Genomic DNA, 14,566 nt, shown 5'->3' with positions numbered 1-14,566 from the left:
GTGTGTACCCAGCCTTAAACAATGGGATTTGGCTAGATGTATCCATTCACTATATGAAATCAGCCAAGATACTTGGTAGCAATGGGAAGGACCTGGCTAAAGAGAATGTCACATCACTGGTTATGAAATTCATGTGGTAACCCTCTCTATCTAGATATACCCCACTGCTGCCTATTCTCTGGCTGATTATGTAATATAATGTAGTTCAGCCTTTGTTAACTATGAGTTACACAAATTAAACTCTGATTCAACAGGTTCTTTACTTCCTTATCTACTCTCCAAGTTAATAGACCAGTACAAAGACCCGCTATACACATATACAGAAATGTCATTTGGACAAAAAAAAATAATAATAATATGAACCAACAAAAATTGAGGTTATAATAGGTTTAATCATTCTTCTTGCAGCAAAGGCTCCGTTTCTTGAACGGTATTTTTAGTGGTCATCAAGCTAGACCTGTTGAGAGAAAGTAATTTCAGTGATAATATTTATTACGCTTTTTCATATATTAGTATTCCTTAATCTAAAATGCTAATGCAATTGATGGATTGTTTGCTTCAAGATGTAAAATACACTGATCATTTGCATGTCACTGAATCGTATATGAAAGCTCATTAACAAAAATAACCCACGTTATGATTATTTATTTATTTGTAAGTATCACAGAAACAAATGATTTACTTTTTTTTATTATATCTTCCCATATAAGGTATGTCAATTCGTCAGACTTTAACTGCTAATGAAAAAACAGGAAATGTGAACTAGACTAATTAATCTTATGCGATTATGAAGAGCCAATAAAAACACCCAGTGTACAATAACAGTTTGCATTTTCTACTCATCCCAGAAGAATGTGAAAAAAAACCTGAAATATAAAGCTCCAGCATTTTGTTCTTTACTGCCATTACATACTTGTTCACCATCATCACAACTGTGTCCTGTTCACTGAGTGGTTTGAAGGTTTTTGCATTTGTTAAATTTGCATATAAGAGAGTTGTAGTTCATTGCTTTTTTAAGTATATTGTGGTTTTATTATGAAAACCGTTTTAAATGTGTGTGCAGCGTAGTGTAGAAACTGTAAACTAAAAGATTTGTGCATTATAAACACGGAGCAGTGTAGACTAATGTATACGAGTATCAGTGAAACTGTTTTATAGAAGGAGCCACAAGAAACATTTTTCTTTTTAAACGAGCAGTCAGAATGAATATGAAACTGATTATATGCTGTCACCGTTGGAGGCGGTATGCACCACTTTCTTCAAGCCTTCAGTAAGGCTTTTGATGATCCACAAAGGGCCACAACGTTATTGAATATTCACCAGGGTTAACACTTAGTGTTGGATTATATCAGTGAATTCCACTAGTGGATGGGGGAAATAGACTTGAATATGGCAGCCAAATGTCACCAGCACTGCCAAAGTCTCAATTAAGGACAAGTTAGCAGCACGGTGGATAAGTGGTTAGCACTTCTGCCTCACAGCACTAGGGTCATGAGTTCAATTCCCAAACATGGTCTTATCTGTGTGGAGTTTGTATGTTCTCCCTGTGTTTGTGTGGGTTTCCTCCAGGTGCTCCGGTTTCCTCCCACACTCTAAAAACATACTAGTAGGTTAATTGGTTGCTATCAAAATTGACTAGTCTCTCTCTCTGTCTGTGTGTGTATGTTAGGGAATTTAGACTGTAAGCTCCAATGGGGCAGGGACTGATGTGAATGAGTTGTCTGTACAGCGCTGATGATGATGATGAAGTTAGCCCATATATATCCTCTCCAAGGATTCGAAGAATTCAAGGCTAGGTGCATAAACATTGATGCATGCCTCAAAGAGAATCTCAAGGAAAGGTGCAGATGACAATGTCCCAGTTCCCGGTGACTCCGTCATCTTCTCCATTTAAATTTGGGGTTTAAGAGGTCCATTGTCTACTTAAGAGAATGTGCAGAGAAGGGACTTAATATTTGTCATTACTGTGCCGGTCCCAGACACTTATTTCTGCTGTATTAATCGATTCCAGATCCATGGGCAACTTTATAAATGGAGGCCTGCTCATGCAATATCAAATTCCCATCACAAACATGTCTACTGTTATTCCTTTGAAGACCATTTAATGGTTCACCAATTGCCTCATGCCCTGTAAATATGGAGACAGTAACTTTATCTCAGAAGACATGCCATGAAATCATGAAATTCTAACTATGAATGTTGTCCACTCTCCTAAGTTCCTTGTTGTTTTAGGAATTCCTTAGTTTGCTAAACACAACTATAGTGTTAATTAGCTTACTAAGTGATTAGTGTCTACTTGAAGATATTGCAAACTCCAGTGTTTAGCCACTCAGGGCTATACCACTGTCAAATCCCCTGTTCTCTTTCATCTTCTCAACATCACGAAATCATGCCAAGATTATGCTGATCTATTTGATAAGATGGAGGCTAAGACCATACCCCCTCATTGTCTTTACTATTGTCCTATAGATCTATTACCAGGAGCCTTCATTCCATTTTGGCATATTTACTTTCTGTTTGAACCTGAACTTGCTACCATGAAAAAGTATATTAAGGAACATCTTATATGTGGTTTAATTCTACAAAGTACCTTACCAGCTTGTGCACCCATTTTCTTTGTGGGGAAAAGGGATGGAGGCCTATGTTCATGTGTTGACAATAGGACAGTAAATGCCATTACCATTCTGAATTGTTATCCATTACCTCTTATTCCTGGAATTGTTTGAAAGACCTTATTCCGGCCGGGTCTTTACTAATTGAAACTAATAGGTGTTTACAACTGAGTTTGAATTTGTCCCTGAGACAACGGAAGAAGGCTTTTCGTAATCACTCTGGTCATTACGAATATCTGTATAATTACAAATGCCAAATATCTTTGCAATTGCCAATGTCCTAGCCACTTTTCAATACTTCATTAATGACATTTTTCAAGACATATTAAAAAATATATACATCTTATATCCTCTCCCTAGTCTTTTGGTACCAGCCCTGTGGTGTCACATGAGAGCACCACACTGCATTGCACTGTTTAATCTAACATATTGTTACTGTGTTTTATTCTATGCCAGTTCAGTTGAATTGTTGCAATGTAATATTGTATGTACCCAATTACTCCCCAGCACCCCTTTCCACTTTTTGCGGACACATACCCCCTTCCCTGTCCTCCATGTCACTTTCCTTTTTTTTCCACATCCCTGCCCTACTGTTTGATTGCTTCACCCATTACCCATAACCACCTTCACTTCCAGTCTACTGCCTCAGGTCCCCAGAGAAAAGCTCATTCTACCCTTTCCCCTTTATCTACCACAATGCATCCTCCTGATGCCTTGCCGCATCCCCCAGCTGACCTATGTGTTCCTTGTGCACATAGTAACCCTTACCACTATCAGCGCCATAGGTCCTGGCCTACTTTGTCATGTGACCAACCTACTTCCCTCTCCCTCCCAGTCACTCCATTGTTAGGCGACGGGATACTCCCGGCCGAAAGGAGAAGGCGTCTGTCCCTGAGCAGCTGGAAAGGTGCAGGGACGGCACGTGACAGTACTCGGCTTCTCATTAGAAGGGAATCCTGGAATATTTTCTTAAACCTGGCCAGAAGATGAGGTGTATGAAATTCGTTCTCATCAACTCAGGATCTCTCTTTGGTCCGTAACCTCTCCAGTGGACCAAGTATTGGGGCTTTCTTTGAAGGGTTCGAAAGTTCGGAATATGTTCAACCTCATATTTGCTTCTGGTATCCATCCTACAAGGACAAGGGAACGAAGATCCCGGGAAAAGATTAAAATATCATAGAGATATAATATTTCGAAGTGTTAGAGTAAATCTCAAAAGATCTCATTGCCGAAGCCTTGAAAAACAGCTGGGGCATTACACAAACCGAAGGGCATGACCAGGTACTCAAAATGCCCATTTCAGGTGTTAAAGGCAGTTTTCCACTCGTCACCCTGACAGATGTAGAAGAGATTGTAGGCTCCACTAAGGTCGAGTTTGGAGAATATTTTTGCCCCTTATATCAGATCGAACAGTTCAGAGATGAGGGGTAGGGGGTAGTGGTTATTGACTGTAATAGTATTCAGTTGTTGGTAATCAATGCAGGGTCTCAAGGAACGGTCCATCTTTTTCACAAAAAAGAGCCCTGCACCAGGGATCAAAGAAGATTCATAAATGAAGCCTCATTGAATGGTCTAATGATATATTCCAAAATGGTTTGAGATTTAGGCAGAGACAATGTGTATGTTCTTCCTCTAGGGATGGTCTTACCCGGGATGAGGTTGATAGGGCAGTCCCATGGATGATGAGGTGGTAACCTCTCAGAGGCAGATTTCCTGAACATGACTTGAAGAGGCGTAAGGCAGGGGGAGAACAGGCTTAGGCGAGAGTGTATGACAGGATACCCGGTGCTCAAACGGACATACCAAGGATAGACATTGCTTGCTGCAGTGATGTCCCCAGGATGTCACTTGTGCAAGGTGCCAGTCCACCAGGGTGGAATGGGTCCTCAACAAAGGTAGCCCCAGAATGATGGGGTTGATGATCTATGGTAAAATCAGGAACCCAGATCCACTTAGAGTGGAGGACCCCTACCAGCAGCCATACTGGACCAGAAATGCCTGTGATGGAACCATTGATGACTTGATTGCCATCAATGGCAGTTAATGAAAACGATTGCGTCAAAGATTGCACATGCAGCTCGAGTTTGGTTGCTAGAGTAACAGAGATACAGTTCCCGGCAGACCTAGAATTGACGAAGGCTGTGATCTCAGTGGACCAACATGTGGAATGAAGAGTGACTGGCAAAATGAAGTCCGTTTTTTTTCCGAGAAAAGGGAGTGGACACTGAAAATCCTAGGTCAGCCTACCTGGGACCTCCTAGGATGGGGCGTTTCCCAGTTTCTTGGGACAGGTGGATAAGAGATTGTCTATACTGTGGGGATTCGGACCGAGATTATTGATTGGCTGCTCACACCTCCTGCTTGAGTCGGGAGCGGCCAATCTGCATTGGTTCCTTATGTGCCACAGTTGGGTTCTGGTAGCAAGGTACCAAGCGGGGGTAATGCTTCGGAACAGTTAGCTCTCTTGTGTAAGTCCCCGGAAGTGAAAATCAACTTGATACAAAGAGAAATGAGGTCATCCAAATTTGAAGGCAACTCTTGTAAGACTAATTCATATTTTATGCAGTTCGTCAGACCTTGCAAAAAGGTGGCCAGCAAAGCTTCATTATTCCATTTGAGCTTGGAAGCCTGGATTCAAAATTGGACCACATACTGACCCATGGTGAGAGACCCTTGGTGTAAGATCAGTAGACAGGAACCAGCTGAGGATCCACATCCTGGATCGTCAAAAACCTTCTGAAAGTTTTCGATAAAGGAAGTAGAAATCTGTGGATTTCGGGGGGATGAGGGTGGGGTAACTGAAGCTGTCTGGGGGGATGCCAGGGTTCCCTGGAGTGACTCTAAATGAGAAAATACCCACTGAAGGCACTGTAACAATTATACTTGGTTGTTCTCTTGCTGGTAAACGCGTTGAGCCAGGTGGAGGAGAAGCTTGTGGGCAGTAGGTTTGCCTTGACGATCCATGGCCAGAGTATACTATCACATTTACCAGAGGTAGGATGAGGATGGTAGCTGTTTGCCAGTAGTTGGTGTAACTGAACTAAAAGGTGTGGAGTTTATCATGTCCCCAGTGTTCACCAGGGACCCCCGCAAGGAGGAATGGGCTATGCTGCGTGGGATGTGCAGGTCGTGGTTCTCAAAGACACTCATTTGCAAACCAAATAGACAAAGATAGCATAGTCAGACAGGTTGAGGTCAATAGCAAAACAGGAACGTAGTACCAGAGCAGAATCCGAAGAGATGTCAGGGAAGTCAAAGGTCAAAAGCCAAACAGGTATGCAGACATAATCAGAATCCAATGGTTAGTCAGAAGCCGAGCTGAAGTCAAAATCAGAGAATCACAACAGGAGTCAGGAGCAGGGGGGAACTGGATGCTGGAACAGCTAAGGATATAGGTAACTGCCAAACCAACGGTTAGTTTCTAATTACGTGGAAATTCTATAACCTTGAGGAACGTTTGTGCTCTCAGGCTTATACAAACATTTATCTCCAACACTGCACCTACTCTGGGTTGTCTGGAAGACGACCATTGAAGAGGGGAGTACTGTTACAGTTGAGCAATCTTCCATTTTAGTTTCCTAGCCATACCAGCAGGCAAGTGCCACCTAAAGGCTCGCCCTGGTGGTGAAGGTGCGGCATGCCCAGAAGAAAGGGAGTTTCTTCAGTCCCTCAGATCGCTTCCTTCTACTGGCACACGCACACTGTTCCAGACCTCTTTGAGAGCTTGGGGGGATGAAGCTGCATCCTTCCTCATGCACTATAAAATCCTGGATTCTCCTCTTGGAATCCTGCCTATTGCTTTCCTGTGTACTGGACTATTGCTTATTTTTGAACGTGCTCCTTGATTAACCCTTGGCATCCTGACTGTTGAACTCAACTACCCTTATGCTGAACTAGCTGACAGTCATTGGGATCCTTCTTGCAATTATGGTGATAAATTCCTCATTGTTACCGTGACACATGCTTATTTATAAGTTTAGGGCTATCCAATGGTGAATATTGCATTATGTTATATATACTTTTGGTTTGCTTGATATTCCTTGGCTTAAATCTACAAAGGGGATTTTTAACCACTGACTATTATTAGAATCTGGCACAATTCTAAGCAGTGGAATTTAAGTAAGTTTTTCTTGTTATTCTTAAAATAAGAATTTCAACTTTAGACAGATCAATTTGCTCAAGTCTAGTTTTACCATTATCTGCTTTCTGTGGCACTACTTGGTCATAATGTGGCTTTAATGGCCACATTCTCATAAACATTTGATATTTACACAGTAATATAATGTATCAAAGATAAGCAAACATGACAATACATATTTGTAAAGGTGAGCAAACAAAATATAAATAAATAATAAAAATGTTTATACATCTGCTGTTAATGTGTTGCGATAGGAACACTTTAAATGCAGACATTTAATGTTAAGAGTAGAGCAGATCTAACATAAAGGATCATAGTCTTTATCATTTGCCAGAAACAAATGATAATTCCGCATCTATGTTTTGAGGGAAAGGAGCTGTATCTAAGCATATCGTAAAAATTAAACTAATCTTTGCCCATGCATTAAGATTGGTCCTCTTGCCCAATCTGAAGAAAAGTCTAACTCTAATTTGTAAAAAATGAAGGATATTGTGTCTTGCCTTCAAATAAGAGTTCCAAATTATGAACCCCCCACCATCCTGGATAAAGGGCACCCATCTTTGTGATGCATAATGAGGACACCAGTGGTTAGCTTCTCATAATCCAGTTTTCTGTGTTAGTCAAAATAATTTGCTGGACATTTCTTTTTCATTTTGCTGATAACCTGTGTACTGCATCTATCCCTACAATGACAGTGACCCTAATCAGCCCCTCAAGTATGGTGCACCCGGGTTAAATGTATAGTGCCATACTGTCTGATCATGTATTATTTATTTGAATTGTCTTGGAGTACTTATATTGTCATTTTGATGTTATCCCTGCAAATATTGAAAATGAAAATGTATTTGACACATTGTAAATGCTCTTACCTTTTTTTACTTTTATGTGATTCCAGCATATAAAATATTAAACTCAACACACCCTAACAATGGAAGAACAAAAAGTTAGTAAAAATTAACAAATAATTTCCAGTTATATATTTAGTATAATATAGCCTTCTATAAAACCCACCGCCACTAGGGGTAAAAGTCCTTGAATGGCAGCTGCCCATTGAAAATGAAACTTTTCATTAAGAAATCCACCAAGTGTTGGGCCCACAAATGATCTACAAATATATGAAATACATTTGGTTGAACAGTAAAAATGATCAATTAATAAACATGTCAATAATCATAAATGTGCATTTTATCAACAGTTATTTAATATACAAAAAGGTCAATTTCCATAGCAGAAAAAAAATCTTTTTGCAGACATCTGTTATGCAAATGAAATACAAATGTCTGCAAAAGTAAAAAAAACCACCTTGTTATCAATTTTGTACACACCCCTTCTACTGTTCTCCCTTGCTGTATAATATCATTCAAAACAGCAAGGGGGCATTTCAGGGATCACAATCTTTTACTTAATTTCTCTGTACCTATTAACATGCTTCTTAAAATATGCCTAGACTGAACATATCATTTGGTCCACAGAGAGCAGTGATCCAATTGATATTACTTCCACCTCTAAACTGGTGTAAAAATCAGAATATCTTATGCGACTAAATTAAATCTCATTTTTAAATCTGTACTGAATTAAATCTCATTTTCAAATCTGTACTGACAAACAGATGCAGTTTTGCAGATCTCCTGTATTTTAAATTGAAATTGCGAAACAAAGTGTCCAGCAATGTTACCCCCACGTATTAGGCTGAAATTTACGTATCCCTTAATTGATCAATTGCTCTCTAGTAATTGTAATCACTTCTGCAAAAACAGGCAGAATCACAGGACAATCAATGCATGATGCCACAAAGCAGTGTAATGGATTTAGTACTGCATACCCTCTCACTGTTACAACTGGACATTTTTAGTAGATGATAACAAGGGACAATCATTTGCAGTAAGGCAGATCTGAGACTCAAAAGGGCAACCTATAGTACATATGTAAAACAACACTTTGGGGTATATTTACTAAACTGTGGGTTTGAAAAGTGGAGGTGTTGCCTATAGCAACCAATCAGATTCTAGTTATCATTTATTTAGTACATTCTACAAAATGACAACAAGAGTCTGGTTGCTATAGGCAACATCTCCACTTTTTCAAACCCGCAACTTAGTAAATATCATCATCAACTATTTATATAGCGCCACAAATTCAGCAGCGCTGTACAGAGAACTCACTCACATCAATCCCTGCCCCATTGGAGCTTACAGTCTAAATTCCCTAGCATACACACACAGATAGACAGAGAGAGAGAGACTAGGTTCAACTTGAGAGCAGCCAATTAACCTACCAGTATGTTTTTAGAAAATATAAATATACCCATGTATCTGAAATCTGCTAACTTCTAGTAAATTCCTAGAACTTTTCCATATATATTTGTGATTGTTAAAATATCATCAGTTAACCTTATTTTGTGCTTAATTAATCAGAGCTTTCTAGAATCATCACTTTATTTTATTATATTTCTTTATATCAAAGCAAAACAAAATAGAAATAGTAGGAACTACATAACTCAAACGAGTCTATGCAGTTTCACTGACAAGACAGGAGACATTTTATATAGATATGCTCCTGGTACCCTTTAGAAGGAGAGACTCCAGGTGGGAAATATGAATCACTGGATCCTGTCAGCCTAACTGACCAGAAAATGCAGGTGAAAGGGACGAGCCACACAGGGAAGTTTACAATACTACACCGTATTTAACCAGCGTTCTAACAGTAATTGGGTGCAATGTGGGCTTCATTTAGAAATTAATTTCCTTATATTACAAATTAAATTCAGTCCAACATTTTTAATCAATTGAGTCCCAGAAAATATTGTCCAATTGTCTTTTTATTTGCATTTTATTATTATTATTAACTCTCTTAAGCTCGCTTATCTTTATATACATCATACTTGTCAACTCTCCCAGAAAGTCCGGGAGACTCCCGAAATTCGGGTCAGTCTCCCTGGCTCCCGGGGGAGCTGGCATTTCTCCCATAACCAAGATTTCACCGAGAATCACGCCATTTTGGAAGGCGGGAGGGGGCGGGGCGAGGCCTATCGTATCATTTTGGCCCCGCCCCCCACGACGTACAGCATGGTTTCGCGGGGGAGGGGGGGGCCAGAATGACGCGATTGGCCTTGCCCCGCCCCCCCTCCCGCCCTGCAGTCACGCCCCCAACTCCCGGAAGAAAGTTTCCGGGAGTTGTCAAGTATGATATACATATACCTTGAGTATTACCCAATAGGGCCTGTCTGACACCTAACTTTATTATAAACATTAAATACTGTGGTTGTGTAGATTATTGTAGGTGGGTGGAACATAAGCAGATGTACAGTTGTATTGGCAAGCTAAATTGTTAAGATGTATGGTAAATCATTTTCACATAGATCAAAAGTAAAATTAACAATCAAAACTAGTATTACAAACAATGTTGTTGATATTGCAAGACATACCCTGTAGACCACACTGCACTGAACAATCCAGATATGAGGCCTAAAGTACTAAGTCCATCTTCAAAGCCATTCTCACTGGAAGCAAATCATATCGATGTTATAAGATGATCTTACTGTAAATTACAGTTTACATAAAAATGTCATGTAATAGATCCACACATTCCTGATACACTTTGGTCAAAACATTTCATAAAAGGGCAAAAAACAACAGTATTAAGTGTGTTGTATATACATAAACGTTGTATACTTAACAACAAAATATTCATTATTAGCATTATAAGGGATGTAAAACAAGTTACTGATACTTGAAATAGACCTTTTCCATGTTATGCATTACTGAGAAACATAATTTTTCTTTTTTTTTTTTACATTATTACATGATTACAATAGTTTTCTTATGTTTTAAATTTTTTGCACAGCCATGAGAGGTGCGAGATAAAACTGGCGATTTGACAGTTTACCGCGCCGCGTTAAAAAAGAATTGAATAGCTTTCAATGCTTCTCCCTCCCTATACTTTCAATTGACCATCAACTTGTCCTCAAAGCGGTGCGTTAAAAATAGATTTGAATAAGCGCTAAAGTTGACGCGCTCCAGAGTGAGTGAAAACCACGTTAAAATCACTTACCACAGTGTTAAAAAAGTTACCACTGAGAATTGAATTCCCCCCATAGAATTTGTAACTTTTTGAATGTTTAGAAATTTTATTTATATTATCAATTTATGTAAGCACTGTAGGTTTACTGTATCAATTCTATGACCTGCTAATGTCATGTTATTTTTTACCTTTGGTTAAGGTCTCTCTGGGAGACAGTAAGGGTCATTTACAACAGTGAAAAATTACAAATCTGCAGTGCCAATGCTATTTTGTGATATTAAGCATCTACTTTGTGTACATGCTGGTGGATATAAGGGTAAGTGCATGGATTTGCAGGCCAAGATGGCCTCTTACACAGGGATACTAATGTGAAGTTTGCACTTTCCAATAGGATGGCCCACTGTATTACCCTACTTCTCTGGATCTGTGCACCTAGTTTTGCAGTTCATCGAAAAAGCAAGATTTTATTTTGCAGCAGGGACATTTAAAATTTAAGCTGTGGTGGTAAAAATGGAACATCTTGGAAGGCCTTACCTGCTTTATGCTGGACACACAACATTTTGCTCCCCACAAAAGGTCTTTAACTTTACGGATGGTAAGAGGTTCCAGAAACCAACTCCCTGCCCTGCAGCTTAACCTCATTAGATGATGAGTGAAACTTGCCCTTAGTAGCTGAGGTTTGGGGGTCAGAGGAACTACTCACTGGTCACTGCACAAAACCAATGGGTATTCCTTCTACTCCCTATCAGGTGATGAGGTGGAGGTGAGTGATGTCATCAAATCCTTGAGTGCATAATGACATCACATATCATCTGGTCCACGACCACTACAGAAAATAGCAAAGAGACCAGTGACGGCGGCAGCTCTAAAAGAGCCTCACTCTCCCCCCATCCTGGCTTCTATAGGAATGGGAGTACCCTCATATTTCCAACAGTAGTGACCCTTAATAGGTATATTATCTGTGATCACAATATACACTCTACACTACAGAAAACAAAGAGCAAATTCATATAAATGTGCATACAAAAAACAAACAAACAAACAAAAAGATTGATTTTGCAGGTCAGTTCCAAGACAGGGAAGTTTGTGCACCTTCTTGAAATGCATTGGGAAGATGAAAAGCATATTTGCGCATATAAAGAAACCGTGCAGGTCCGCCTTTTTCATGGTTCATAATCAAGCCTTATTGCATACAAAGGACTACAGAACCTATATCCTTGTAGACAGCTAATTAACATAATTGAAAGATTGTGGCCATTGCTATTCAAATTATAAATTATCATGACCCCTTAACCTTCAGATCGTCTGGGTTTCTGTCTCCATAAACCCTACCATTCACTATGTCCAGCATCCATAAAAAGGGGGTAATGGGGAGAAACATCTACAGATCAGATAATAACAGCAGGAGAATGGTACATAATATTACATAAACGTGGATATGGCCTTATGATGTTATCTTTCTATTCAGAATCTCTCGGACCAGAGACTTCAGATGTAAACGCTCAAAGTGATGAAAAAAGCCTAAGGGTTGAAAAGCCTCGGCGGCAGTTTGTTTTTCCCTAAAAAGACACTGGATCCCTGCCTTTCCAGCATCCTTGGGGCCCTGTAGGATTCTCTTGAGCATTTACATCTGACTTCTCTTGTTCGGGAGATTCTGAATCGAATGCAACAATACAGAAGATTCATTGGATCATTTATGAATTCATATTGTCACTGGACTTATAAGTTTGATTTTAATTTTATGTTTTTTTTATTTGTATGGTGATATTTTATAGTGTCCATCGAGGTGAATTTCATTTTCCTTTAAAATTATATTTTAAAAAACGATGAATAGAAGAGAAAATACTTACTATGCACAGCTGAGCATTTCTGGATACACTGGTATGCCAGACAACCCAATACAAAATCCATTCAAAACCAGTACCAGAATAAACATCCAGAGTTTACTGCAAAACAAAAAGTAAAAAAACGTAATCACATAATAAAAGTGATTGGAATTCCATATAAACATAATACTCTTTTGTCTATATCTCTGATAACCAAAATGCTGAATAGTTAGTTTCTACAGGCTTATTCTGGCATTAGTATACAGTTAACATGACAATAAAGCAGCTAATAACAAAATACCTATCCCAGGTGAATAGCAGGGCCTGATTATCCGATAAGCTGACTAGGCTGCAGCCTAGGGCACAAGGTGGGGGTTTTATTCTTTGGTCGGGGGCAAAATTGTGACAGTGAGAGGTGAAAGCCGAAATTCATTTCAAATATGTCTCTAAGGTAAAAAGAAAACATGAAAGAAAAAGGTAATAAGGTTTTAATCTTGACTTATACCCATGGTAAAGGCTGAACACAAGTCATCCTTGGGTGGGTGCTCGAGGATAAGCGAATAGTAACATAATAACATAGTTGATGAGGTTGAAAAAAAAGACACCAGTCCATCAAGTTCAACCTATTTTGAATCTCCTGTGATCCCTCACCTAAATTTGAAATTGATCCAGATTAAGCAACTGCAATCTGTTTCAATTGTGAAAAGCCCGCCAGACCCAATATTGCAGTCCTATTTTTACCCTATATCCACTACTATCCTCCATTTTAATTAACGGTCGTATTCCGGGATACACTTTTCCCTCAAAAAATTTGCTTAACCCTTTCTTAAACATATCTATTTAATCTGCCATCACAACGTTCCCTGGCAGTGAATTCCATATCTTGACTGCCGTTACTGTAAAGAACCCACCCCTTCCTTTGCTGGTTGTGAAATTTCCTCTCCTCTAATCTTAGGGTTGACCGCATGTCCTGTGTATAGTCCTCGGGGTAAAAAGTTCCCATGAAAGTTCTATGTATTGACCCTTAATGTTTTTGTACATAGTAATAATATTTCCTCTTAGACGCCTTTTTTCTAAAGTAAACATGCCTAAACTGGCTAACCTTTCCTCATAACTTAATGACTCCATACCCTTTATCAATTTTGTCATCCTTCTCTGAACCATTTCTAGATCCAGATTATCTTTTTTATAGAGTGGTGCCCAGAACTGTACTGCATATTTAAGATGAGCTCTTACCAACGATTTATACAGTGGCAAATTTACACTGTCTCCCCTTGCATCTATACCCCTTTTTATGCATGCCAATACTTTGTTTGCCCTTGCAGCTGCTGCTTGACATTGAGCACTATTGCTAAGTCTACTGTCTACGAGCACTCCCAAATCCTTTTCTATTATAGGTTCTCCTAAATTAATTCCATTCAATTTATATATTGTGTTTTTGTTTTTGATCCCTAAATGCATAACCTTACATTTATCGTTGTTAAATCTCATAATCAATTTGGCCGCCCAATCCTCCAGTTTATTTAAGTCCCTCTGTAGAGAAGCTACATCTTGCTCTGATTTTATTACCTTACAGAGTTTAGCGCCATCTGGAAAAATAGAAACTTTACTCTCTAAACCATCACCAAGGTCATTAATAAATATATTAAAAATGAGTGGCCCCAGCACGGAACCTTGAGGTACTCCACTTAAAAATTTTGACCAATTAGAAAATGTTCCATTTATCACAACTCTCTGTTCCCTATTCTCTAACCAGTTTTCGATCCAAGTACAAATGTTGTTTCCTAGACCCAGTTCCCTTATTTTGTAATGAGAATAAAAAAGATGAGTGAGGCCGCGCCTCCTGGTATGTGTGGATGCTGCCACAAACGGACCTAAAATTCGGGGGGAGTCCCCACCCTCCGAGGAAGGAGATGATAATAAATACAAAAGTATATTAGGTATATTAGGTACCTGGGTGCATGTCAATG

The 14,566-nt window shown here is 39.2% G+C and overlaps 1 protein-coding gene across 5 annotated transcripts in view; it reads right to left on the bottom strand.

Annotated features, from left to right (window-relative positions):
- Positions 1–372: 372 nt before the first annotated feature.
- The window catches only part of SLC18B1 (solute carrier family 18 member B1), a 100,133-nt gene continuing 85,939 nt past the window's right edge, over positions 373–14,566 (bottom strand). For 4 of the 5 annotated variants that reach the window (XM_075203216.1, XM_075203217.1, XM_075203215.1 and 1 more), the window contains 5 exons: positions 12,621–12,716; positions 10,175–10,249; positions 7,762–7,855; positions 7,620–7,672; positions 373–457 (listed from right to left, as the gene is read on the bottom strand). In XM_075203216.1, the coding sequence (XP_075059317.1) occupies positions 394–457; positions 7,620–7,672; positions 7,762–7,855; positions 10,175–10,249; positions 12,621–12,716 (382 nt within the window). In that variant the 3' untranslated portion in view covers positions 373–393. The remainder of the gene's footprint in view (positions 458–7,619; positions 7,673–7,761; positions 7,856–10,174; positions 10,250–12,620; positions 12,717–14,566) is intronic. The other variant, XM_075203219.1, reaches the window with a different exon arrangement.

Source organism: Mixophyes fleayi, chromosome 3 (genome assembly GCF_038048845.1).
Source record: "Mixophyes fleayi isolate aMixFle1 chromosome 3, aMixFle1.hap1, whole genome shotgun sequence".
Taxonomy (NCBI): domain Eukaryota; kingdom Metazoa; phylum Chordata; class Amphibia; order Anura; family Limnodynastidae; genus Mixophyes; species Mixophyes fleayi.
Note: the sequence above shows the minus strand (reverse complement) of the source record. Positions and strands in the feature narration are given on the sequence as shown.